This window comes from Rattus norvegicus, chromosome 18 (genome assembly GCF_021556685.1).
Source record: "Rattus norvegicus strain SHRSP/BbbUtx chromosome 18, alternate assembly SHRSP_T2T, whole genome shotgun sequence".
Lineage (NCBI taxonomy): Eukaryota > Metazoa > Chordata > Mammalia > Rodentia > Muridae > Rattus > Rattus norvegicus.
The window spans coordinates 56,463,068-56,490,578 of NC_141551.1; the positions used below are offsets into that span (position 1 = coordinate 56,463,068).

General features: G+C 51.0%; 1 protein-coding gene across 3 annotated transcripts in view; it reads left to right on the top strand.

Annotated features, from left to right (window-relative positions):
* The window catches only part of Camk2a (calcium/calmodulin-dependent protein kinase II alpha), a 61,914-nt gene that overhangs the window by 31,234 nt on the left and 3,169 nt on the right, over positions 1-27,511 (top strand). The window contains exons 8-18 of one of the 3 annotated variants that reach the window (XM_087592199.1): positions 1,221-1,304; positions 1,416-1,510; positions 2,351-2,473; positions 2,794-2,877; positions 4,017-4,059; positions 7,767-7,807; positions 12,831-12,863; positions 13,829-13,877; positions 20,227-20,302; positions 22,634-22,728; positions 27,077-27,305. In XM_087592199.1, the coding sequence (XP_087448325.1) occupies positions 1,221-1,304; positions 1,416-1,510; positions 2,351-2,473; positions 2,794-2,877; positions 4,017-4,059; positions 7,767-7,807; positions 12,831-12,863; positions 13,829-13,877; positions 20,227-20,302; positions 22,634-22,728; positions 27,077-27,305 (952 nt within the window). Of the gene's footprint in view, positions 1-1,220; positions 1,305-1,415; positions 1,511-2,350; positions 2,474-2,793; positions 2,878-4,016; positions 4,060-7,766; positions 7,808-12,830; positions 12,864-13,828; positions 13,878-20,226; positions 20,303-22,633; positions 22,729-27,076; positions 27,310-27,511 lie in introns of those variants that run through there. The other 2 variants (XM_087592200.1, NM_012920.1) reach the window with 2 other exon arrangements.

A 27,511-nucleotide genomic window follows, 5' to 3' on the forward strand; every position in this document is an offset into this window, starting at 1 on the left:
TGTGGTAGCGCTTGCCACTAATCCCAGCACTTGGAAGGTAGAAACAGAATAACTGGGAGTCCAGGGCCTACAGATATGGCTTACAGATATGACATCCTACCTTAATACAAACCAAACCAAACAAGAACCAGAGTTCTGGGTTCAGATCCTGACTGTTACTTACAAGGTGTGTGGTTTTCTTTTTTTTTTTCTTTTTTCGGAGCTGGGGACCGAACCCAGGGCCTTGTGCTTGCTAGGCAAGCGCTCTACCACTGAGCTAAATCCCCAACCCACAAGGTGTGTGGTTTTAACCAAGTCTTGTTTCCCTCATTTCTTAGAAGAGGACAGTAGCATATCTTACAAGGTGTGTGGTTTTAACCAAGTCTTGTTTCCCTCGTCTCTTAGAAGAGGACAGTAGCATGTTTCTCAGGGAATCCAAGAGGGTTACTAATAGTAGGCATGTGACATGCCCAGTCCAATGCTTATCACACATCTATACCAACTAGTAACTGCTCCTGAGACGACTAGTTAAGGTATCTAGTTAAGATAATCTCGGTGTTCATTGTTCCAACAATCCTCTCAATTTTGAGAAATATTAAAGGTAAGACCATCTAATTCTTTGCTTGGTGGATCAAGAAACCAAGGTCTGGAAAACACACACACACACACACACACACGTATACGCACATGTGCGCATGCTCGTGTGCACATACACACACGCATGCACACACACATTCACAGACACACACATGCATGCACACACACACACACACACACACACACACACACACACACACACACACACATGCACACGGGAGTTAGCTGAATTAGGACCAAAGCTCTGACTTCTTATGAGCAGCCCTTGAGCAGGGTATGGGGTGTGGGCAGTAGATCAGCTCTTAAAGGCCACCAGCAAGTGATAGGTAATGGGTACAGTAAAAGTTGGAACCCAGGGGAAAAGGAGCTCTGTGACTGATTACTGGGTACCTGAGACTCTGGACAGAGTGGGGAGTAGAATGTAGGTGTGGTGTATACCTGTCTGTTGGTCCTAGCCTGGTATGTAGGCCTCGCCAGCTTACCAAGGCCCCTGGGTTGGCACAGTACAACCCCAGCTTTGGGGCAGGGCTGTGTTCTCCAGCTCCAGGGCTATCCTCGTCCCCTCTCCTGCAGGGTCTTGCTCCAGGCTACTCACGTGCCAACCTCTGTGTGTGTGTCTGCCTGTCTGTGTGTCTGGGGAGCAGGGTTCGCAGGGACACCTGGATACCTCTCCCCAGAAGTGCTGCGGAAGGACCCATACGGGAAGCCTGTGGACCTGTGGGCCTGTGGTAAGTCCATCTGGAGGGCCTGTTTGTCTTCCAGCCATCTGGGCCTATAGGTCCCTCTCCACTTCCCGCCACTCCCCTGCTTCATCTCTCCTCTCCTGCTCCTCTCCCCAGGCGTCATCCTGTATATCTTGCTGGTTGGGTATCCCCCATTCTGGGATGAGGACCAGCACCGCCTGTACCAGCAGATCAAAGCTGGTGCCTACGATGTGAGTGTTGCTCCCCTCTCCAGCTGATGCTCCCCTTCTGGTGAGAGCCAGTGGCCTAAGAGGCCAGAGATCTGAGGACCACTGCAGAGGATGAAGTCCAGGGATGCTCCGAGACTGACCGTCAGAGCCAGACTATGACCACATGGTGGCTAGGATCTAAAAGTCATGAAATGTGGGGCACTAGAAGGTAGAGGTTCGGGACAGGCCCCAAGCATTTTATTTATCTACATATTTATCCATAGTTAACTAATATTCAGAAGCTGTCTCATGGGACCAGGGTGGTCTGAGAGTCACTGTGTAGCCAAGGTCTCCTGTCATCCTGCCCCCACCTCCCTCGTGCTGAGGTAATCATTGTTTCCCACCGCACCTGGCTCTGAGACATGCTTTTTTTCTCTCTCTCTCTTCCATATATTAAACCACCGGGGGGGGGGGGGGGGGCTGGGGATTTAGCTCAGTGGTAGAGCGCTTGCCTAGGAAGCGCAAGGCCCTGGGTTCGGTCCCCAGCCCCGAAAAAAAAGAAACCCAAAAAAAAAAAAAAAAACCACCGGGCCCTTTTGTATCATTCTTCTGAATGTTTGACATGTAATTATCCCAAAAGCTATGACATAGTTACTGCTCTTACCCCCTGTTATGCACATAGGGAGGCCGAGGGCAGAGGCTTAGCATCTGAGACTCGAGTGTAGCAGTCTGGTTCTGTCACCCGTGTTTCTAAGTACTTTGTGGATACCTGAGTGTTTGGGCATGAGAACCCCTGCCTGCTCCCCTGCCAGTCAGGGGATGGAGAATCGCAGGGGTGGCCTGGGGCAGGCTAGGCAAAACTGGCCCCTCTGCCCCTTCCAGTTCCCATCACCAGAATGGGACACCGTCACCCCGGAAGCCAAGGATCTGATCAATAAGATGCTGACCATCAACCCGTCCAAACGCATCACGGCCGCTGAGGCTCTCAAGCACCCCTGGATCTCGGTGAGCTTTCATCAGTCACAACCACTCAGGAGGCCCAGTCCCTCCGGGTCCAGTGTGGGGTGGGGGGCCTTCTCTGAGAATCTCTGGCTCACTGTGGGTCTCAGGGACAATATATAAATGGGGCATATTCTGGGTTGACATCTGTTGGGAGTGTCGCTGGCATTAACTTACTGGCACTCCGATCCTAACTATCCTACACCATGTAACAGAGTGAAGGGCCATCCTCCTTAAGATATTGTCAAGCTTCTGCTCAAATGATATCGGTCCGGTCTGTGGCCCCGCAGGCCTTCCGCTCACACAAGTTCTTACTCTCTCTCCAGCACCGCTCCACTGTGGCCTCCTGCATGCACAGACAGGAGACCGTGGACTGCCTGAAGAAGTTCAATGCCAGGAGGAAACTGAAGGTAACCCATCCTCATGCCTGGCAACCGTGGGCTTACTCTTTTCCTCATCGTTTTCATGTATGTTTACTGGACGTTCTTGCATGCCGGCCACTAAGGGGCTTAGGGGAGCAAGCAGCATATCTGACCCCATCCTACCCTGTCTGCACCCTGGCTGAGAGGGCACACAAGCAGAACTCTGCTGAGGACTTTCTAGAGGACCACAAATGGCTTAAGAGAGCTTGGGCGGGGCTTGGGGGACAACATGGGACGAGACTTGAAACCCCTGCTGAGAGAAAGACCCCAGTTGCAGAGCACGGAGGAAGAGTGGATGAACGCATCAGAGATAGGTTGGAAGGCCTGAGAAAGCCCCTGCGGCTTCGAGGTGGGTCCTGAGCATGTTCTGCACTCAGCAAGGCTCTGTCACGATAGACAGCTGTCGTCGCGTCTGATAGGACGATGAGGGCACAGGTGGAGGCCCTGCCTCACCCGGAACCCCCTTACCCACTGCTTCCAGACCTGGAAAGGAGGATGGTGACCTAGGTGTCTGACTCAATGTCAGGGGGAACTGAGTCTCACCCTCACCCAGTGGGAAGTGTCACAGAGGAAGTTTCCAAGTGTGGGGATCAGCGATTGATTCTTAACGTGAGGAGCTATTGGATTTGGAGATGGCCCAAGTCAGGTCTTAATGTCACAACACAAGGATCAGTTGGGCTATGGTTTCTAGTCCTTCCTCAACAGAGAGGGCTTCTTCACATTAATATCCTCCTGGTCTGGTCCAGGGGCCATGGAGGGAAGGACTGCTTCTAGAGCCAGTTCCTCCAAGCCTAGCAGCAAAAGTATTGTCTGCGTTCTCAACCCAAGCAGGAAACTCCTGAAGCCTTTAATATTCAGAATGTTCCTGAGTCCATTAGTTTTGGCCAGGCTGTGGGACCTAATGGTGTCTGTCTCAAGAGCTGGGCCTGCCAAAGCTACCTTCTCCAGGGAGAGTGGATGGGCTCTGGGCTAGAGGGTGGTATGTGGTCAAGTGGAGGAGTGGGGGGAGGGGGACTTTGGCTTATCTCTGAAGGGCACACTGACTTCTCTTCGCCATGTCCTTCTGTTCCTGTCTACGCTCCTCCCCTCACCTGTGCCTCTTCTTGGGCCCCTCTTGTCTGTTTCAGGGAGCCATCCTCACCACTATGCTGGCCACCAGGAACTTCTCCGGTAGGTGGTGGGGCTAGCGTCCCCTGTACACCCTGCACAGGTCTGCTGGATTCCATTACACTGCTGGGTAGCTGGGTGTCCACAGAGACAGGGCTGCAGAAGATCCTAGAATTAGGTTTAGCTCTCCCACCACGATCAGCAGGAATAAAGGAAAGAGGAGAAGTCAAAAGCTAGCAAACCAATGCCTAGTTAGAGGTTCAGTCTGCTCCCCAGTCTACAGCAGCACTGGGCTTCTCAGGCCAGGCCAGAGAGGGGAAGACAGCTCTTGGAGTCTAATCCAGCAGGAAGGAGCCAGACCCAGGGAGCACTAATGTTAGAGACCTATCGTCCAGGCCCTTGGCTTCAGCTCACGTTGTTTCACTACAAGGCAGGGAGGGTTAGCCCTTTTTTCCATGTGGAGATGACAGGAACCTGTGCTCTGTCTCCTCCCTGGTTCCAGAACTCGAGAGAGAGAGAGGCAGAACCTGCCTTCGGCACAGGTCTGACCAGTTCTCCGCTGGAGCTTTTATACCAGCTGGGTTACCCGGCAGACCAGAGCAGGAAACTCTCAGGCAGGGAGAGCCCAAGTACTTGGGCATGTAGCTCTAAACCGGAGGGAAAGGGATTATTGTCAGAGCTTAGCAACTCCTCTTGGCACATGGGTTAGTGACAGGCCAGTGCCGCTTAAGGCTCTCCCTGGGGAGTCCTGCATGCTGACGGGGCAAAGGAACAGACAGTGAAAGAGGCAGGGCTCACTAAAGGGGTCTTGGCACTAGGACTAGGCCAGCTCAGATTGCTGGACAGACAGACACAGGCCCAAGCCATCGGTCGCTTCTGAGCAGGGTCCTGGGTCCCCTAGGAGGGTCCAACCTATCCAGCCAGAAAGGGAAGCCCAGCTTTAGGTGTGGGCTTCATCCACACTGAACTCTCCTGAGACATGGTTCTGGCCATTCCTTTCACTGAACACAAGTGAAAGTCGCACAGACAGACGGACGGAGGGTTGGCTCGGCTTGTTTTGTTGTTTTACAATTATAGCACCCTGGAAAGTACCAGCCTCAAAGCCCACAGACTCAGAGCCCATGCTCTATTGCTCCATAGGCCAGGGCTGTGTAAGAAGTGGTTCTTTGTTTGTTTGGGGTGGGAGGATGCTAGAGTGATGCTGCAGCAGTCAGGAGCACTTACTACTCTTACTTCTTACTTCTCAGGACTTACATGGAGGCTCACAACTGCCTCCAGTCTGGGGGCTCTAATGGTCTCTTCTGGCCTTCACACATGTGGTACATACACATTCACACAAGCATACATAAATAACTAAATAAATTTAAAAAAAGAAAGAAAGATTTTTGGATCTGTCTTTGGTTTCCAATTTTTAAAAAAAGGGAAGAAGAGAGAAGAAAAAAGGAAGAAATAAAAGAAAAATTGGGGAATAGATTACTAATCATTAAAAATCAGGAGATTTGGGAGCTGGAGAAATGGCTCTGTGGGAAATGGCTTGCTGGACAAGTGTGTGGATTGAGTTCAGATCCCCGGCACCCATGTGAAAAGCTACTGTCTGTCCCTGCCTGTAATCCCAACCACTGGGAGACGGGGCTAGCTGGCCAGCAGTCTAGCAGACCAGTAAACCTAGGCTTAGTGAGAAACCCTGTCTCAGGAAATATGAAGGAGCTGGTGGTGTGTGTCTTTCATTAATCCCCGCACTCAGGAGGCAGAGAAGCAAGTGGATCTCTGTGAGTTTGAGACTGGCCTGCTCTACATAGCAAGTTCTAGTCAGAGCTAAATAGTGAGACTCTGCCAAAAAAAAAAAAAAGGAAAAGTGTGATCAAGGTATCTAACATTACCCTCCACATGTGCACACAAAGACACACATAGCAGCTTAAAACAACAAAACAAAACAACAAAACAAAACAAGAGATTTTACAGACCCCCCCACCCCTCACCCCAGGTTTTTGTGATTTTTTTTGCCGCCCCGCCCCCCTTTGTGTGATATTTTGAAAATCAGTCTGGGATATAGGGATGTAGCTTAGATGGAAGAGTACTTGCCCGAAATGCATGAAGCCTATCTCCAGTAACAAATAAGAAGCAAGGCTAGCCTGGTCTGCAAAACGAGTTCCAGGACAGCCAGGACTACACAGAGAGACCTTGTCTAGAGAAACAAAGCAAAACAACAAAGCCCAAACCCAACAGCAACGTGTGTGTGTGTGTGTGTGTGTGCCTGTGTGTGTGTGCATGCATGTGTGTGTGCATGCAAGTGTGTGTGCCTGTGTGTGTGTGCATGCATGTGTGTGTGTGCATGCATGTGTGTGTGCATGCATGTGTGTGTGCCTGTGTGTGTATGTGCGTGTGCCTGTGTGTGTGTATGTGTGTGTGTATGTGTGTGTGTGTGTTTGTGTGTGTGTGTGTGTGTGTGTGTGTGTGTGTCTGGTATGGTGGCACATGGCTGTAATCCCAGGACTCAGGAAATGAAGGCAGGAAGATCAGAACAAGGTCACACAGTGCATCAGGGCCAGTGTGGCTACATTGGACAGGCCAGTCTGGCTACGTTGGACACAAACCTGTACAACACTGGACTGAGAGTCTACAAGGCAAACACACTCCCCTGCTGGTCTTTCTGTACCCACTTGTGCAGCCTGGAGAGACAGACTCCAGTCCTTTCAGACTTGGCATACAGAAATGACTTCTACCTCTTGGGAGTTTTGACAGGTTACCGGGGGAGTTATACAAGGACTAAGAGCTGGGCTACCTGGGAGTTCACCCCTCAGAGCCCCATGGCCATCAGTGTCTCCACCCCAGTTCACCCTCTTAGGGCTTTCTGGAGAAGGACTAACCAGAGCTGTAATTGAGCACCGACTGTATATGCCCTGAATGCTGTGCTAAGCACTTCACAGAGCCGTGTCTCATTTAAGGCATTTTTTAAAAGTCTGAAGTGTCCAGATAACACAGCAGGGCAGGGCTGGGCGTTCATGCTGCCCGCTGCCCTGCCCACTGCCAGGGCTCCAGCCAGGAGATGAGGGAGGTAAGGGAAATGCAAGGTACAAGCCTCTGTGAGAGCCATGGCTGGGTTTTTGTCACCACCGTGATTCAGCCAGCTCCACAATGGGCTTCCAGGGGTTGAGCTTAGTTGGGCCTAGACTGCTTGAGAAGAAAGGCAGGGGATGAGTGCTCAGGCAGGGGTGGGCCCCAGCAGGGGGACATCTGCTTCTTGTCACCAGCAAAATGCAGTCCGCAGCTGTCCAGAGTGAGTAGGCAGGGCTGACACATGACCTCAGCAGCAGCATGGGGCTAAAATTAGAGAAGGCCGGGGCAGGTGGGGGCCAAAGCAGGGCGCTTCCAGCTCTCAATCAGACTGCAGGCTTCTGAGTTGGCCACCAACAGCACTGGTGTCAGGGATCCAGAGGGAATCCCCAGGCTGAAACAGCAACCCTTCAGTCCCGGGGCACACTGGACACCTCTCCAGGCCCCAAAGTCACAGGGCTGTCCCTGGGACTGCTGAGAACTGGGGATCCCAGGCCCACCCTGTGGGTTGTTGACGAGGGAGTAGACGGTGGAAGAAGACACGTGGAAGGAGGAGGAAGTCTCTCACTGGCCGCCAAGCCGACTGTGTTCCAACAGTCCACCTTCCACTACTCTCAGCCGGCTGCTCTGCTGCCTGCAAATGCTGCTCTTCCTCACGCTGTGGGCCCTAGTGCCCTGCCTGGTGTTGCTAACTCTCTACTTTCTCTCCTCCACAGGAGGGAAGAGTGGAGGAAACAAGAAGAATGATGGCGTGAAGGTAAGTCCCCAGGAGCCAGCAGGCCTGACTCTGGCAGAGACCTGCTGTCAGGCCTCAGACAAGCCCTGGCCTCACCAATGGTGACACGTCAGATCCAGGACGAAGCCCTCCCCAGATTACCCAGTCTGTGCTCTGGTGCCCACCTCTCACCGAGTTTGCTGAAAGCAGATTGGGGGTGACAGGTGGCCTGGGTTGCCCACAGCACAGGAGAGGGGCAGATCTTAAGGAGGGTAGATCTGGGGTTCTATGGGACTGGAAAACTGTGCAGAGGTGCAAAGGGGACAGAAATGGTCACTGAGGTGACCTCCTCCTACCCAGATGTGAGGGATGGGCCCTGGCCTATGCGTACACTAGTGTAGCCTGAAAGGCCCTTGGAGAATGGACAGCTATTTATTTCATCAGGCATTGGGATCCAGAGGGCCCTCTTTTCCACCAATGCCTGTCACCCTGTGCCCACCCCTGATGCCCAAATTGCCTCTCTCCATACTTTCTGGCCCCTCTTTCCTGTTTTCCTCACTTCTTCCTCTGCTCTCTGAGGCCTAGTCCCTCTGCTCTCTGCAGCCCTCTCCTTCTCTGTTACCTGAATGCCTCGTGGGGTGGGAGTCGGGGGTCTCGTCCCCGGAGACTGCTTTATTCTGGGCTCTGTGCCCACCCACCCAGGGCATAAGAAGGTGTGAGGTCCTGAATGGCCTGGGTGGCCATTCAGTGTGTGCTGGTGGCTGCACAGCTTCTATCAGAATGGCTATGGGCTGCCTGGGACTGCATGGGGGAGAAGCTCAGGCCGGAATTGGGCTTCCCCTCTGCCCATTCCCCCTTCCCACCTCAGGTTCTCTTAGGTGCCTCAGGTGGGATGTGGACTTGGTGATAATTTCTAAGATTTCAGCTCTGAAAACACCCCCCCCCCAAAAAAAGCAACCTTTCTTCCCAATCTAACCATTCTCCTGTCTCATGGTATGTGCTTGAGGTCCGTGGCTACATGCTGTGTAACGATGCTCAGGCAGAGACAGACCTTATATGTAATGGTGACCCTCCGGGATTATGGTGGAGCCAAGAAGCTCCTGTGGCCTAGCAGTGTTACCATACCTCGCCCCAACTGCTCCCCTCCTTTACTCTGTGAAGACAGAATCACTGTGTAGCCCAAGCCAGCCTCAAACTCCCCATCTTCCTGGCCTGGCCTCCAGAGTGGTGGATTCACAGGTGTGCACCGCCACGCCAGGCCCTTGCCATACTTAGACATGCTTAGACTTATTGAGAGACATAGTACTTACCAGATGCCGTCTGTGTTTGGTATAGTAACATGCTGTGTGGATTTGGAGTCTAGGATCACTAGAGATATCATGTGGCCTAAGGTGCCTATATAGTGGTCTGTGGTGCCTATATAGTGGTCTGTGGTGCCTATATAGTGGTCTGTGGTGCCTATATAGTGGTCTAAGGTGCTTATGTAGTGGACTATGGTGCTTATATAGTGGACTATGGTGCCTATATAGTGGTCTAAGGTGCTTATATAATGGACTATGGTGCCTATATAGTGGACTATGGTGCCTATATAGTGGTCTAAGTGCCTATATAGTAACATAATGACATAATTTATGTAGGCATAAAGATGCCTACATGGTGACATGACATAACCAACTCATGATACATTTCTCAGAATGTGTCTCTGCCATTAAGACTGTACATAATTATTTGATTATTAGACAAAAATCAATGCTTCTCAAAATGAACTTTTTGGACCCAAATATTCTAGGGAGGGTCCTGGAGTTGAGAGATTTAGAAAGGGGAAGACCCAGTTTTCAAGGTCCTGGGTCTCCTGCAAGTATTTTAAGCTCAACAACTCCACGCTGGAGTCATCATGCTGGGTTACAGAACAGGGTGGGTTACTGACGCCTGGGGGCATAGCTGGTTCAAGTCCTGGGGCTGCGCTTCCTTCTCTCCCTCCTCGGATGGTTGTGAGGATCAGCTGGGCTAACACAGGCTGAGAGTGTGAACAGTGCTCATATGTGCCAGGAGATCAGGGATATCTTTCCTGTTTTGCATGTCAGACTGTTTTCTCTCAAAAACAAAGCATGCTCAAGGAACCACTTGGAAACCTCAGATGAAAAGTTAACAATCTGTCCCAGAGTTAACAGACATCTTATGGTAGACCCTGCTCTGCTCTCTGAGGGTCCTGACTCAGCGTTCCTTCCTTATGGTTCTAGAGGGATGTACTGTATGGGGCTGCAGGTTTAAAGAGGCTGGGACCCTCTCTATCCATGAGGTGTAGCCGCTGAGTTGAGATATTCTGGTCTGGATTGGCTCTGGCAGACTATTGAAGGGCCACTGGGTTTGGGATCAGGAGAGGCTCATGCTGGGCTAGAGCTAAGGCTGAAACTGCAGATCTGGCCACCCCTAGACAGAGGCAGAAGGAAGCACTGGCCAAGATTAAGAATTGCTTTTGCAAGGTACTCTGCTAGTTACCGGGGTGATTTCTAGGAGCACAGCTGGACAAAATGTGCCTGCTTCTTTCAGGGCAGGTTGCACCCTAAGCGACTTCTCAGGGTGGTCTAGATGTGACTGAAGAGAAACACAAAGGTTGTCCCTGGCCTAGCCACCTCTCCTTACCTCAGCTTCCTTCCCTTCTTAGACATGGAGGAGGGAAGAGTAATTGGGGGCTGGCTTAGGACTTGGGGTACTTGGCTATACCTTGTTCCTCCATGGAGCAGAGAAGCTACCAGGACTGGGGGAGGTAGCAATTATGCACTCAAATCCTCAAGTCCAAAAGCCATGGGGTTGAGTCGGAGCCTCACTGATGCTTCTTCCCAGGGGTTAGCCCTGGTCCTGCTATCTCTACCAGGAGAGCACAGAGTTGTTTATAAAGCCTGGTGAGGTGGTCTCACCAGAGAGGCCTCTGGGAGCTGCATCATACAGACACACCCCCCAGCTTAAGGTTCCCCCTTAAGAATCTGTGCTCTCTCCACACCGTTTCTACAGTTGTGTGCTGAGAGATGAATCGCTCCATGTGGAGCTTGACTGGAGAGGCTGTGCAGCCTGTTCTGTCACCAAGGGAAGTGACTGGGCCTGACTGACAGGAGCTCACTCTTGTACTTCCTGAGTCTTTACAGGCTTTTGAGGGCCAAGATGGACTGTGATTCTTTTCGGCAACCCTTGTTGACCTTAGAGCCCGCTCTAAGGTTCTAGGAGAAGTAACCCTGCTTTTGCTGACAGCCCTCACTTTCATCCCCAACTCTTAAGTGCTGGTCAGGCGGGATAACCGTCACCCTCACTTGTCATTCTAGGAGATAGAGTCACTGTCCCCACGGAGCAGGGTCCAGCCCTGGCCTCCTTTAGGCTTGGTCTCCATAGGAGGAGTCCACTGTCCCCACCCCTCACCCCACTCACTGCCCTGTTGGTGTCCCATCCGTGCCGTTGTCCACCTCTCCCCCATGTCCCATCCTGTCACTGTGCGTCCGAATCTGATACAGTCTCTGCCCTGTGTTCTCTCTTCATGTCCCGCCTGGAACCTTTCGGTCCGTGTGGGTCTCCTTGGGTTTCTGCTGACAGCTGGGCTGTGTCAGCCTGTCCCCCTTCCCTACACACTGTCTGACCAAGCTGTAGCCATGGAGGGAGGCCAGCCTAGAGAAGGAGAGGGAGAGAGAAAGAGAGAAAGAGAGGAAGAAAGGGGCATAGAGGAAGAGAGGAAGAGAGAGAGGAAGAAAGAGGCATATCGTGCTTTGTGATGAAACCACACTACCCAGTCACCTGTGTAGGAGTCATGTCCCATGAACATGAGATAAAAAGCTCCAGAGAGGTATATTTCCCAGTGTGTTGAGGCCCTAGTTAAAGGGTATACATTAGCATACAGACGTTTACTGGAATATACAAGCAGGAAGTCCCAAATCTAACCTGAGTCTCAAGGCATATCCAGTGCTCAATGCCGCATAGGCCTACACTGGAGAGACCTTTTAAAGAGAGACCTTTAGTCTCTCCTTTACTCTCTTCATGGGGTAGTAGGAAAGGGGCTTCTGGCTCTCAGAAGGAAGGGTATCTAGGACAGCACAAACTTTTGAGGATAGTCTGTTAGAAGTCCCGGGCAGAAGAAAGAGCTTTGCTCTCAGCACCTATGTTTCCCTTTAGCATGGCAATTGACTTCTGAGAGAGACTGTGAAGACTACCATTCCTCTCAGGGCTCCCATCTGTCTTCTCTGGATGTAAGTGTCACTCAGGACCTGTAGACTACCTATGAGCAAATCTTCAAGATGCTTGGCTCTGAGGACTGAGTGAAGGAGAAGAAGCCTACACTGTCCCCACTTCTTCCCTGGACCTATAGTTAACACCAGATTGGGACAGACTGCATAGACTAGACTAGGCCAACTGGCAGGGACAGCAGGCTCAGTCCCATACTTCTGGCTGTGCCTCAGTCTCTCTATCAGCATGAAGGAGCAGAATAACACAGTTGCTGAGAAGTCATGAACACAAGGGACTGTCAAGGTGCCCGCGGGGTCACCCAAGAATATTCTTGAAAGTGGACATGACCAGGTTCCATCAAGAAAAATTTATCAAAGTCCTCAGAGGGGACCTGCTCTTCTGTACAGGACTCAATAACAGAGCACTCGTCTGGCATACATATGGCCTTGGGTTTCACGAGGAACAAAACTAGAAAGACAAACTTCCCAAGTGACAGTGTGCCTAGGAGCAGGGTTTGTTTAGTAGAAAACCATGGAGAGGCTGGGGTTCATCTCGGGTCTGAGCACCCTGCTGTCCCCTAAAAGGACTAGGCAGCCAGCATCTAAGATACGAGCCAAACTTTCCTCTTAGACTGAAGCATGGCAGTCAGCCCTAGTGGAAGCCAAGCTTGGCCTTCAGCTCAGAGCTTAGATCAATAGAGCCAGATACAGGCCTTTGAGGATCCAGAAAATACCAGGCTAGACGTTGCTGATCAGAAAGGACCACAGGGGATGGCCCCGAGGCCATCCTCCTTCCTAACCTCCCTGCTGTTTTCATGCTGTGTCTTTTCCTGTCCCATCTCTTCTCCTTGTTTTTCCAGAAAAGAAAGTCCAGTTCCAGCGTTCAGTTAATGGTGAGTGTCTGCCGTCTCCCAAACACGGGTAAATGCTGGGCCTCAGACCTTTGCTCCCTCGCTCCTGCCTCCCTCCTGCAGGCTGCACAGGAACCCAGGGCGGGGGAGAGCGTGCTCAGGGCATGCGTGGTACGTGTGCATTGTGTGACAATATGTGTGTTGTGTGTGTGTGTGTGTGTGTGTGTGTTGTTTGCGTGTTTCTGTTGACACCTCCAATTCCATGGCCCAGACCAGCAGGCCAACAGCAGATCCAAGGCCTTCCTCCAGTCCAAAGGTGGATTCGAACCAAGTCCAGCCCTTGGCTTCTTGCTTCTCCCACCCCTCTGCTCAAGAGCTCATCTCAGGGCTTGGTTTGTGCCGTTGTTGGCTGCTAGGATGGGGCTCCATTTGGCCAAAGCAGCAGACATCATGGAGGCTTCTTGGGCTTGTGCTACTCCAGCAGAGGAACCACAGCCATGCCTCTGTCTAGAGTGTGTCAGGGGCGACACGGTGGCTCGTGTTCCTCTTCTTCTGGTTTCATGGCTGTCTCCGTTGGTTGCGCGGTTTTTCTCCCCTCTGAAAAGCCCACCCTCTCTCACACTGGGCCTCTCTCTTTCTTCTTTTCCTGCCAGTGTGTGTATTTCTCTCCCATTCTGCGGCTTCCATGGTGTCTTTCTGCTCTTCTGTAACCCCTTCTTTGCCCTCTGAGCAGAAAGGGCCCCCAAAGCCCCCTCTCAACCCTCCCAGAGAGACCAGGGATCTCCTTGCAGGGACCGCCTCATACTGGCCCTGCTTGGCCACCTGTTTAGTTGGGTTCCCTCAGGCTGGAGGGTCTGGCAGGGTTCGTATGAAGCATCTGGACGGCAGAGCCGGGGAGGCCACAGAGTCCATCGAATCGCCGGGCAGCCAGGCAGTCAGGTCACCAACCTAACCCAGCCCCTCCTGCAGCCAGGCCGTCCTCATCGCCTCCCTCTTCTCTTTGGCAGGAATCCTCTGAGAGCACCAACACCACCATCGAGGATGAAGACACCAAAGGTAGGGGGACTTGGCCTGCTGAGCAAACCCCTCAAGGTTGTTCCCACCTACCATGCTGTGGCTAGACTTGGCTCAGGATAATCAGGACATATTGTGGGTATGGCTTTTCCCAGCACTGTGGGTAGACAGAAGGAACTCTCTTTAGCTTATGGGTTTATTTCACTGTCTTGTCAGAGGAAATTAACATCTTTAAGCATTAGATCCACAGTAATAACATGGATTTTCCATTTGAGATAAGTCGTTTTAGGTTTTTTTTTTTTTTAAACTGACATCATTTTAAAAACATGAAGCACCAGGAATAACAGAATAGAGCACAAAAAAAAAAAAAAAAAAAAAATCCAGAAAGTCATCAGCTGGATGGAGCACATCCCGTGAATCCAAAGCCAAAGGCAAAGTTAAAGATGCAGAGGTTTTGTAGCTCATGACGTAGTGGTTTTCAGAAATGCCCAGGTCAGCCTGCCGGGGTGGCATGTCCTCAGTCTCGGTGCTTGAAGCGCCAAGGCAGAAGGAGCAGGCTGAGGCCAGCTGAATCCTGGGCTCACAATAAAACCCATCAGGTGGATAGGATAAACAGGAGTCTGGAGAAAGGAAATAGCAAGAAGTCATCCTCAGCTCATAGGTTCTTACCAAACCTGCGGTTCCGTCTGGGCCAATATGCAGGGGGTGGCCAACCCGTAGTCTTCAGGCCGCATACGGTCAAGGACAACAGAAAACCACAAGGTCACTTCAAAGGTGACATCTTTAAAAGCTTCGTTTAGTTTTGATTTTATGTGTGTGAGTAGTTTGCTGACCTGTGTAAGCATCCCAAGGACTGTGTCCTTGGAGGCCAGCAGCAGGCATTGGACTCTGTGATTGGAGTTAAGGTGGTTGTAAGCAGCCATGTGGTGCTGGGAACTGAGCAGGGGTTTTCTGCCAGTGCTCATAACAGCTGAACCATCCCTCCAGCCCTAAAACATTAGGGGTTTTTCTGTTTTGTAATTTAAAAAAAAAAAAAACTTTTGTGACCGTATTGCACAGTTCTTGTTTTTTGAGCACTGCAGATTTGTGACGTTATTTCAGTGTAAAAAAAGCAGTGGTTTTCCGCCTTCCTAATGCTGTGACCTTTTAATATAGTTCCTCATGTTGTGGTGATTTCCCCAACCATAAAATAGTTCTAGTGCTACTTCGTAACAGTGATTTCACCACTGTGGTGAATTGTAACATAAATATCTACCACATGAGCCCTCTGGGGGGTCGCGACCCACAGGTTGAGAACCACCAGCCTAACGCCTTCCCGCCATCTCACTGTTCACCCTCCCATAAACCCTCTTCTCCAGGCAAGAATACAGAGGCTCCTCCTGCCTCTCACATTTCCCAAGTCAGGGAAACTAGAGCACACTCTGCGGTCTGCACACTGGGGAAGGAGCCAGAGATGCCTTGAGCCGGGGGAGGGTTTGTTGCAACAGGAAAAGGCTCTCTGACCTGGAGGTAACTCACCTGTACTAACTGAGGTGGTTGGTGGGGTTTGTTTGTTTGTTTTTTAAGAGTTTTGATACTTTTGCTCTGAAGAAAAATATGCAGTGTGGCTAGGATTACAGTTTGATGGTAAAGCATTTGCCCAACATGCAGGAGACCTGGGCTTAATCGCTAAACAGAAACAAACAAACAAACAAACAAACAGTTGTGTTTATATGTTAAGTGTTTTATAAAGTCACGGGGGAGGGGAGGCATTACAATGTAGATAGATTTGCAGGTAGTTTTCACACAGGGTGATTGCTTCCTGATCTGCAGGGACCTGGGAGAAGGCGTGAGTCTGTGGCTGTCCCTCTCTGGTCACTCTCAGATTGGTGAGGGGAGCAGTCTAGCACTAGTAAATTGGTGCTCTGTCATGGACAACCTTGCAAATGTGTTATCTTAGGGAACTGCCTGCTGACACCACCCTTATCACTGCCTGACCCTACGCCACAGGTCTCTGAGGACTAGAGTGTGTTGCTTCTTAGAGATTCACCAAATGGGAGACTCTCAGTCCCGGTGGGAAGAGATGGGCTCTGGGATTCTGAGGGACAAGATTCTATTCCTGGCCTTAGGGCAGATAGACACATTGGGGGTGTATTGGCTCTGTACTGCATTGGCTGGGTGACCTTGACGGCTTGATCAACCTCTCTGAGTCTCTGTTTCCCTCATGATTAATAGTAGCAACTTCTGTGACTTCGGTGCAGACGAAACGACAGCTGCACGCACAGCACACACACAGCATTTGCCACCTGGTGATTGCTTCAAGAAATCTCTTCATTTCTTTTTTTGTTCAAACTGGAGTTCGTGGTTGAGTGACAGGAAGCCCCATGACATTTTCAATTGGATTCAAAGACTATTTTAAGACAAATATTTATATGTTAAACAGACAGAATATTTGGAGTAGAATACAAAATGTGTATGCACTGGCAATGGGAAACGGGAGCTGTCAATGGTATATTCCACCTGGATGCTGACTTTGGGCTATGCCCCGAAGCCTCACGTTTGCCAACAGCCGCCTTCACTTTAAAGAACCTGGGGGACAATTTGTCTCAGATTTTAATTTACTTCTCCCTTTTACAGAGGGAGGAAAGGCCCACATGGGTTATGGTATTACCTATTTTTCCCCAGTACTGTGGGGGAAAAAAAGCAATTTTAAGGAAGGGTTTGCTTTGGCCCATCGTTTGAGGGCACTGTCCATTATGGTGGGCAGTCATGGCTGTAGGAGCACAAGGCAGCTGAGGACTTCAACTTTGCAGGCAGGAAACAATAGCAGAAGCACAGAGAGAGGCTGAGGCTCAGCTCACTTTTTCCTGTCAGCCAGCCCGGGGTCCCAGGCCTCGGCATGATGACCCGTCCCCCTTCAGGTGGACCTCTGTGGAAACGCCTTCAGAGACACACTCGAGGGTGTGCTTCTGTGGTGATTCCAGGTCCTGTCCATTTGACCGTCAAGGTTAACCGTCACGGTCACTAGTCGAAGATTTGGGACCTTGTTCCCTGCCTCAGCTTCCTTTCATGCACAAAAGACTCAGTAGCTGAGCGTGCTGGATGCTGGAATCATCTCTCTGTGTGTGCAGACTTCCCCCCAGCTCAGAGAATGTTCCCGGGCTGCCACACTATTTCCCAGCACCAACCCATTAAGCCTTCTTACCAGGTGAGAATTGTAGTCAGCTAGGGTACTCTGATCCAGTGTTACGGTTAACTGGAAACGGTATTCTCCGGGACAGCACCCTTGGAGGGAAGTAAGGCTGTGAGCTGTTCAGAGCTCCTCTGGCTTTGTGTGGGGACCACTGCTCTCTGAGCTGTGCCAGGCTCTCCCGGTTTCCTCCTTAGGCCCTTTCCTCTGTGCACAACCTGTTCTCTCTCCAAGCTGAAGAGCTTCCCCAGATGCTGGGTAGACACTAGGAAATACTGGTCAGGAGTGTAAGCCCCAGCTGGGCCTCAATGTGTGGTCTGATCTTAAAAATTTATTTATTTATTTATATATATATATATATATTTATTTATTTATTAATTATATATAAGTACACTGCAGCTGTCTTCAGACACACCGAAGAAGGCATAAGATCTCATTACAGATGGTTGTGAGCCATGTGGCTGCTGGGATTTGAACTCAGATCTCTGGAAGAGCAGTCAGTGCTCGTAACTGCCGAGTTATCTCTCCCAGCCCATGTGGTCTGATCTTAAGAGAGAGTCTCTTCTTCTTTCCTTCCTCCCTTCCTTCCTTTTTTTCAAGATAGGGTTTCTCCATGTAGCCCTTGCTGTCCTGGAACTCCCTCTGTAGAGCAGGCTAGCCTCAAACTCAAAGAGATCCACCTGCCTCTGCCTCCCAAATGCTTGGATTAAAGGCATATGCTACCACCACCCAGCCACGAGCTTTTCTTCATCTCTCTGGGACCTCCATTTTCCTGTCTGTAGGGGAACGTTCCAGATGCTCTGGGTGAGGAGCCTGGCTAGAGGCATACGGTGGACAGCTGAGAAGGCCGCTTGTGCAGCAATGGAGCTGCTGGCATCCTGGGAAGCTCCAACCAGAGTGGCCTTCAGCCCCACCAAGCACCAGGCCCCAGCCAGGTCTTCCATCACAGAGGACAGAGTTAGGGAAATTCCTGCCCTGGTGACTTTGGCTTTTGGAAAAGTTGGTATCCTGGTGTCTGAAAGTATAGCCAAGCCAGCCCCAGCCAGCACTGAATTCACGGAGGTTCACGGTGTCACTCCAGCGGGGACTGTGTGTCAGATATGTCCAGACAGCTTAGGGAGTTTTGAAGACAGGTGCGAATCTGCAGTGGTTCTGGAGACCCCGTTCCTGAGACGAGAAGCCTGGTCAGGGGAGGATGGAAACTGGGGAACAGGTGCTTATTTTGGGGTCCTAGGAAGAAGAAAGACCAAGTCCTACATGGAGGAGCTTTCAAAAGCAGACTTCAGCCAGGGAGGCCCCAAGCCCAGGGGGCATTCTTAGTCAGGTTTGCCCGGACTCTCTGGTTTGGAGCTGTCAGCTCATTCATTCACTCCACACATGTGGAGACACGTGTGAGTTGGGTACAACTTCTACCCTAGTGGACCCCAGAAAAAGGAAAACAGCCCCCACGATAAATGCATTCAGTGCCTTTTAGACACATTCCCGGCACAGATGATTCCAACCAGAGTCCGGGCGAGCCGGCAGAGAGCACTGTGGGAGTGCTCATTACAGCTCATTGCTGGATCGTCATTCCCTCTGCCAAGCAAGCACACACCACACACCAAGGGCTATGCTGGGTATAGATGTGGGTAGAGTGCAGTTGTGATGTGGGGGTGAAGCCCTGACACTCCACAGGCTAAGTCCTTGGCCACAGCTGTGCACATTCATCTACTCGGTCCATAATGTAGCCTGCAGGGCCATGCCCGTTCCAGATCTCAGGGCCTCGCTTCTATTAGCCGGCATTGAAGTTTAGAGGTAGGTAGTGAGTTCCAAGCAGCTGTGTGGGGTTAGTCTTCTGAGAACGTGGGGTGTGAACATGTGGGCCGGAACACCAGGGTCCTGTGGAAAAAGCTCTGGGCTGTGAGTCAGACTGCACCGTATGTTTCATGTCCTTGGGAAACTGTGACCCTCAATGGGCCTCTGTTTCCTCAGTCGCTCAGAGAGGACAGCTTCTGGCCCGCTGTAAGTTCTTCCAGCCTGGATGCCCTCAGATTCCACCTCCTCTGGGCCCAAGATGAGTGTCTGAGGCAGCCTAGGTAGCTGGCAAGGAAAAGTCAGAGTCTCACCCAGGCTTTGTACCCCACCTGGTTCCTAGCGATGTTGAGACCCGGTGAGCCCAGTTCCTGGGTTTGGAAGAGAGCTGCCTCTGAAAGGAAGAAGGAAAGAGAACCTTCCAAAGCTTCTAAGACAGCTTCTGTTCTGCTCCGCTGGGGCCCAGGATACCTGCTGAAGATTCCTTCATTACTGAGGACCCGGCTTCTCCTGTGTTGCCTAACTGCCAGGGTCTGGGAGGAGCTTGCAAGACGATCTTAAGTGGGGGCTGCCAGCAACGACACTGCTTGTCATGAGCACCCATGATGGGCCAGGCTTGGGGACACTGCTTCATGCTCATCACACTGTCCCACCCTCAGACCAGCTCTGGAGGAGGACACTTTTCTGACAAGCCAGTCAGTCTTGTGGCTCTCAGCCCCACAGCTTGTAAGGTCACGGATTGGAATTTGGGTGATGATCTGTCTGGAATTCAAGCCTGAGTTCTTTGGGCTATTGTGTGGGTCTGATTTGATTCTTACCCCAGGTTTGGGGATGCCGAGGCTCAGGCCACACATCTAACAACTCTCTGCCAAGAAAAGCAGTTTCTTGTGTTTCTTTTCTGTGGCAGATGGGAGAATTCAGTTAACCCTAGATTCTAGACAGCTCTGCCTGAATCTTCATCACCCAAACACAGCAAAAACTACCCAGATGTAAAGGTTGACTTACTTTCCTTTGTAGTCCCATGTTTGCTGGTGTGGGAGCCCTGGTTTGAGATAGTCAGTAAATCAGGCAACATGTAACATGGCTTTGATTCACACAGCAAATCAAGGTAAATAGCAGAGACACATATTTTGGAGTCAAAACCTGGGTTCAAACAAGACCCGGAGTCTGAATGTCCACTATCTTTACCATTCGTAGCTCTTGGGACCACATTCCCCACCTCCCACCCCACACTGGGCCTCAGTCTCTTGTGTGAAACCAGGCTAATGATCTTTCTCTCTCAGGAACAACGAAAGGATGGGTGAGATCATCCGTATACAGTGTCAGGTCCCCGCAGAGCCTGCCTGGCACGAGTTGGGGACTCGGAAGCCAGTACTTGGTTCTTCATGACTGTCACTGTCATTATTGTTTGTGTCCCCTCCTACCTTACAGTGCGCAAACAGGAAATTATCAAAGTGACAGAGCAGCTGATCGAAGCCATAAGCAATGGAGACTTTGAATCCTACACGTGAGTTAGCCAGGCTCATTCTGCATGTGCTGCCTGGATTGGGTTCAGGGGCGCTAATCTGTGGGTTTCCGAGCCCACTCACTCTGCATGCAAATGAGATGGAGTCTTTTCTGTTCCGCGCTCGGGTCGGAGCAGCTCACGTCACTTCCTGTCACTCTTCCGGCTAGCCTGAGTCCTGGAGGAGCTGCTTTGCCTCTCCCCAAGAAATAAGGGTGGTCTGTACCCTAGCACGGGGAAGTGGGTAATTGAGGCCAGTCCTTCTCTATCCTACCCAGTCCTTCTCTATCCTGCCCAGTGGGTCTGAGTCTTTGCCGTGGGTCTTTGATCTCAACTGAGCAGGAGCAGGCAGGGACCCAGAGAGTGTACATCTTTAGTGATCAAGAGTGAGCAAGGTGGAACCCGCTCACTCTTAAACCCGCTGGGGGATAAGGCACAGTCTCGAACAGAATTAATTGTCCTCTGCTCACATACCTGCTCCAGCCCCTGGAGACATGACTGTGTGCATAAGCTGGGCTTCAGCGCCCCCTAGTGGTGATCACACCTTTGCTGGTCTGGTCCAGAAGTAAGTCTCCCGCCTAGCCCAGAGAGAATGAATGGATGTTCTGGATGTAGGCCTACGCATTTTGACCAGCGCTAATTGGATCTGGACCTGGCAGTCCCACACATGCTTTTTTTTGGTGGGCAAAAGCGTCCAACCAAGACAGTGTGACCCTTGCCTGTGGGGTGAATGTGAGGTGGGAACAGCCTGACAGGCATGATCTCAGGGTGACTGAAGCTGCAGTTGTATGTTCTAAACACGGGAACTAAATTCAGTCACTGGAAAATCACTGGCTGTCTCTGGAGGAATAAGGTATATGAGAGGCACATGTGTAAGCCCAGGATGCACGGGTGTGTGTGCTGGAGGATATTAGGGTGTCTCATTAAAGAATGGGAGCTGACTGTTCACCAGTCTTTTGGGTAGACCTGGAAAAGCTAAGTCAGGTTGTTATCAAGTCAGAGTGATTCTGAAAAGCCACAGCCAGGAGCAAAGTAGTGATGTGGCCTTTCTTGCTGTCACAGGAAAACTCTCCCCCTCTGTAATGTTATAGGCTATGATGATATTTTGCAGCCTGCTCTAGCCTCTGAAACTTACCATGACCTCGGGACCTGTGGTACCCCGGGATTTAGCCTGGTATGCCCATGAATTAGCCCCTTCCTCTCTGAGCCTCAGTCTCTACGTATGTATGATGCACTTAGAGAAGGTAGCCTTCAGGTCCTTCAGGATGCAGAGACCCCTGACCACCCCTTAAGGAAGTTCTGCAGCAGGAGTGTGCTTGAGTCACCCTCAAAGACTTTGCCCATCTCAGGCAAGGCTGGGCCTGATGTCCTGTTATGAGAATGCCAGTTCTAGTATGAGCCAGAAGCTTAGCCTATGTGGGGACATTTCCTTTGCTATGGTCACAGGGGTTTATGTTGTACCACAAAATATCCTCCAGGTATGCAAATGGGAAGGCTATCTGTATTCTTCCCCTGCCTCCAGTCACCTGGAAGAGGGCAGTCGTCTGGAAGCACAAGCTTCCTTTGGCTTCCTTTTCCTTTCCCCTGCCACACTCTCTGCTTCCTCACTGACGTCACTTCCTAAGCATTCACTATCATATGTGGATGGGTGTTTTGCCTGCGTGTTTGTCTGTCTACCATCTGTGTGCCTGGTGCCTGCGGAGGCCAGAAGAGGGCCTGGAGTCACAGATGGTTGTGACCACCATGAACCTAGGTCCCCTGGAAGAACAACCAGTGCTTGTGACTGCTCAGCCATTTCTCCAGCCCTGTGGAATTCATTTTCTTTAAGCTTCCCCCCCCCCATTTAAAGCAGAAGAGACAGTCAGGGTGTTCCAGCCTTAGGACACTTAGCCCAAGTTAGTGAAAACACTCCTTCCTCCGTGTGCACGCTTGGTGTGGGGAGCTGACATCATTTCATGTAAAGTGACTTTGCCCCTATACTCCAAGAGACAAATTATGAAAAGCCCCTTTGGATCACTGCCGGAGACGGGGTACAGTATAGAGAATAAAAGCAGGCTGGACAGAGTGATGCCTTACCCTCTGCAAGGACTCTAGGGGCAAACAGTGATGGTGACCTTGTCATGAGTGAGTGGCAGAGCCAGGGCCTGACCCTGGGCTTCCTCGATGTAGCCAGTGCCCACCTGGTGCTTCGCCAAACGCTCCACACTTGGCAGTGTGTAGACTCCTCCTTTATTGAACTCTTGAGGAAGGCATGGTCGTATCCATTCACCCTCTAAAGGGCAAATGAGAAGCTGCCTTTTCAGGTCTCTCTTCCCTCTGGCTTCCTTCCCCCAGGAAGATGTGCGACCCTGGAATGACAGCCTTTGAACCGGAGGCCCTGGGGAACCTGGTCGAGGGCCTGGACTTTCATCGATTCTATTTTGAAAACCGTGAGCAATCCCTTCTCTCTGGGGTGCCTGTTGTCTGCTCTCCTTCCTGTCCTGCTGGATGGCACAGCAGGGTGACGGGCAGGGCCTCAGGGGCGGCTCAGGAACCAGTGAAGAGGAAGATCCAGTGTGGACAGGGGTTGGTACCTCCCTGGTTTCCTCTCCATTCACTGCAGCTGGACTGTCAGCTGCTCTTCCTATGGCTGAGGATGGGGTGAAGCAAGGGTGGGTCCCCCAAATCAAGGACACATGATAAGACTCCCTAGTCCTCTCCTGCCCTTTATCGTCCTGGGAGAGTTATGTGAAGGGTCTTTATTCCCATTTATATTCAGGTAACCTTCCCTAACTCACACCGCAAGCTACAGTCACCTGGATGCTTGGGGGTCATCCCAGATGCCCAGTTGGTAACATGGTGGCTCCTGGGTTATGCTGCATATGACCTTATAGGTAGGGCGAGCCAGGGATTTCACACTGCTGTGCCCTACCTGTTTGTCTAGGTCTCTGTCCTGCATGTGTGTCCTTCCTGGGCCTCTCCTCTGCAGGAGAGATCTCAGCAGCTTTGCAGGGTGGGCAGGGTGCTGAGGCTGGGCCTGAGCCACTGAGCTTTCTGCTTGTCTGTGTCTTACCCAGGCCATGGGTCAGAAAGGGACCAAACCAAGGTTAGGATATGGAGGAAGGACCTCAGAGGCGGTATATCCAGTCTCCCCCCAAATGACAGGTACATTATCACACACATGATTCCTGGTATTTTTAGACACCCATACATAGAACTAGCTCAAACAACGAGAAAGCCCTTCCTGGTTAGTTCTCATGAGTGCCCAGGCAGAGAAAGGCTCAGTTCACACCTCTCTGACCCATCCCAGGTTCCCTCCTGTTCAAAGGCTTGCGAGGGCTCAGATGAGCTTGGGGGAAGAACATCCTATTTGCTCTTCCCTGGGCTTGCTGTCCCATGTCTATCCCGTGCCAGGTCCACATTCGTGGGTGTGCTAATCAGCTAGTGATTGCACCAGAAAGTTTCCTTTAAAAGAACCACATTAGGGCCGGGGAGATGGCTCAGAGGTTAGGAGCGTGCACTCTTGCAGAAGACCTGGCTTCAGTCCCCACTGCCCGTGTCATGGCACAACTGCCTGTGACCCCAGCTCCAAAAGGTCTAAAAAGCCTCTTCTGACTTCCATAGGCCATTGCACCGATGTGTACGTACCGCCCCAACCCTGACAAGCACACAGGTACCTAAAAATAAGACCTTAAAAATGAATAAAATAAACATATCATGAAGCTAACCAGGAAAACCGTCCCTTTAAATAAGCACACATGGCATCCCCCTATGGTTGAAAACTCAAAACACACAGGTGGTACTGAAACAACTCCAGGTGAAACCCAGCCCTGTCACTCAGAAGATATTTCTGTTGTGGGCGAGAGAGAAGTGATTTGTCCAAGAGCATCTACAAAGCAAGTTGTGGACCAAGCTCTGTCTCATTCTAGTGGCCTTCCTTTGTGGACAGGGCCATTCTGTCATCATAGCAGCAACTCCCCGGCCTCTGGACTTGCGTCACCCCTCCAGGCTTGCACCTCTCTGACTGTATTTCAATTTACAGAGATTTCAAGCTTCCCTCTTTATAAAAAAAAGCGCTTAAGGGAGACGTTTCATTTTTTTCTTCTTTTTTTCTTTTTAAAGATTGATTTCTTTATTTTATGTATATGAGTACACTGTCACTGTCTTCAGACACACCAGAAGAGGTCATCAGATCCCATTACGGATCAGTGTGAACCACCGTGGGGTGGCTGGGAATTGAACTCAAGACCTCTGGTAGACTAGTCAGTGCTCTTTTTTTTTTTTTTCCAAAGATTTATTTATTATATATAAGTACACTGTAGCTGTCTTCAGATACACCAGAAGAGGGCATCAGATCTCTTTACAGATGGTTGTGAGCCACCATGTGGTTGCTGGGAATTGAACTCATGACCTCTGGAAGAGCAGTCGGGCGCTCTTAACCGCTGAGCCATCTCTCTCCAGCCCTAGTCAGTGCTCTTAACCACTGAACCATCTCTCGAGCTCCAGAAGCTATGTTTTCTTAAAGAATCAGACCTGATCTTCCTCACTGAGTGACGGAGATGCACTCCTATTAAGAGAGGAAGCTGGATCTTGGGCCCTGTAACCCTCTTGGTGGTTTCCCACAGTTGGGATCATCGTGGCTGTCATGATGCCTCTGTGCTCTAGGGGGCGCTGTTTCTCTGTGGCGATCCTCTAGTTTCCACCTAGGCAGAGACCACCAAGGGGTTCAAAGGCAGAAAGAGACTCCTGTTTCTGGCCTGCTTCCTGCAGCAAGTGTTGTCTTAGCACTGACTCTAGGCTTGACCCTTTACTTACTTCTAAGGAAGACTCACAGGGGCATGACCAGTATAGCCTCTCTCTCCTGCCTCCTACTGCCTGCTCTTTCCTGCCCAGCACCTGGCCCTGTCCCCCCACCTTGTCCTGGAGAACGGAGTACCCTGTAAGCTACTAATCTGCTCAAGTAACACCACGTTATGTCAGGGTCCCTGGGATCCCAGCCATGAACAACAATGACAAAGCTTAGCTCCCACCACTACCACTGCTAAACTGTTTGTCTCTTCTGGAATGGATCGGGACCTGGGTTATCCTAAACCACACACTCTGAGTCTGGCTTCTGCATTTCTTTCAGAGATCGATAGCTTGGACCAAGTGAGATGGTAGCTTTGGATTTAATTTCCATACATACTTATGGACACATTCCTTCCTTCCGCATGCACCACATTTAGGGAGGCCTCATGCACTTTGGAAAGGGGAAACTTGGTGACCTTTAACCTCTAAGGTTACTCCAAGAGTCTATATTCTCTGTGTTTGAGAGCTCAGAATCCTGAGCCTGTTATTCTGTTTATCTGAGACTTGAGCCTGATTGCTGGGTCAAGGCCTGGGCACACGATGATTACAATACCAGAGGGTGGTTGCCAATAGCTGCTTCTTCAGTCTGGGGGTGGGGGTAGCTCACATTTTTCAGGAGATCATAGTTTGCAAATTTCGTTGACTCTCAGAATATGTGGGTGGGGAAGAAAGACTGGTGTCACGGGGTCTCAAATTGGGGTGTCTTGGGTATGGTGGGAGACTCCACATTTGAGGCTAGCTGTCCGTGCGGTTAGGATCATACTTGGGCTACAGCAGGGGAAGTGCTCTTGTCAGAGTGGGAGCCTGATGGCCTCTGTCTGCCCCCGGGTCACTGTCCTTCTGTGCTTTTGTTTTATATCTTGATGAACAACGTGAGAGTTTCTATGTATGGTGATGTTGAAAATGGAGGTGGGAACCAGCACCAGGCACCTTGGTTAGCTGTCATGACAACAAGATCTTCCCGTGTCTCTCTAGCCCTAGAGAGCTCTATGACCTCACGTCATGATGACCAAAATGACCCCCCAAAACTGAAGCTTCGAAGACTCTGAAATTCCATCCCCGCTCCCCCGTTTCTATAATTCAGTAGACCCAAAATAGAGTTGATAAACACAGGGTGGGGCGTGTCAGGATTACACACATCTCACGTGGTTCGAAAGCTGGGCTACATTTGAATAATGTAACAGTGGTTAAAAGTGAAGGCTTTTCATGTGACAATCCGAGAGAGATTTCCAGATTCTCTTGAGCAATAAGATGTGAAACATGGGAGCCCAGAGGAGCTCTGGGCAAGGTCCCTTGTAGGTGGGGCACGTGTTCTTTTCACCTCAGCCCCCCTCACTCCCTACTGTCTCCCTGACCCAGAGGAAGAGACTCAGTTGCTGTTTGGCATCTTTTGCTTGGTTTTTCTGAGACAGGGTTTCTCCATGGAGCCCTGGCTGTCCTAGAACTTGGTCTGTAAACCAGGCCGTCCTCAAACTCACAGAGACCCACCTGCCTCTTCCTTTGGGACTAAAGGCGTGCGCCACTACCCCTAACTGCCATCTAGTGTCTAATACCCAGCTTAGCCTCCATCATTTAACTGCCGGCCTGGTCCCAGTAGGGATCTGTGTTCAAGAAAAACCAACCTTACCTGGCTCTGTAAGTTGTCTGGAATAGTGTTTTCGTATGTACAAGACACTGATTCTAAAGTCCCCCTATGTTTGAACAACTTGGCGTGTAGGAAGTCCACTGTACCTTACATGGGGTGTAGTGTCCTGTCAGCTAGGTTATGTAGTAGTTTCCACCCTGGATCTCAGGTAGCTGATCCCTACCCCCAGAGATCCCCCTGCTGCAAATGAGTCAGGCAGATGTGTCTCCCTTGAAGGGGAAGCTGGAAGCTGAGAGAGCAATGGAATGAGGCAGGAGTTCTCCCTAGGGGTGTATCTCCTCAGCCCTTCCCGTTCCTGCCTCTAGTGTGGTCCCGGAACAGCAAGCCCGTGCACACCACCATCCTGAACCCTCACATCCACCTGATGGGTGACGAGTCAGCCTGCATCGCCTACATCCGCATCACTCAGTACCTGGATGCGGGTGGCATCCCCCGCACGGCCCAGTCAGAGGAGACCCGTGTCTGGCACCGCAGGGATGGAAAATGGCAGATCGTCCACTTCCACAGATCTGGGGCGCCCTCCGTCCTGCCCCAGTAAGAACTCTTTCTTCCTGAATCTCTGTTGTGTGTGTGTGTGTGTGTGTGTGTGTGTGTGTGTGTGTGTGTGTGTGTGTGTAGGGGATTAAGGGTATGCCTGGGGGACCAGGCTGCTGCCTTCAGCCTCCAAATTGCTACAACGAGGGTGAGAAGACTAGAACTGGGAGGAGAGTTGGGTGGAAATTCCGGGAGGTGGCACTAAC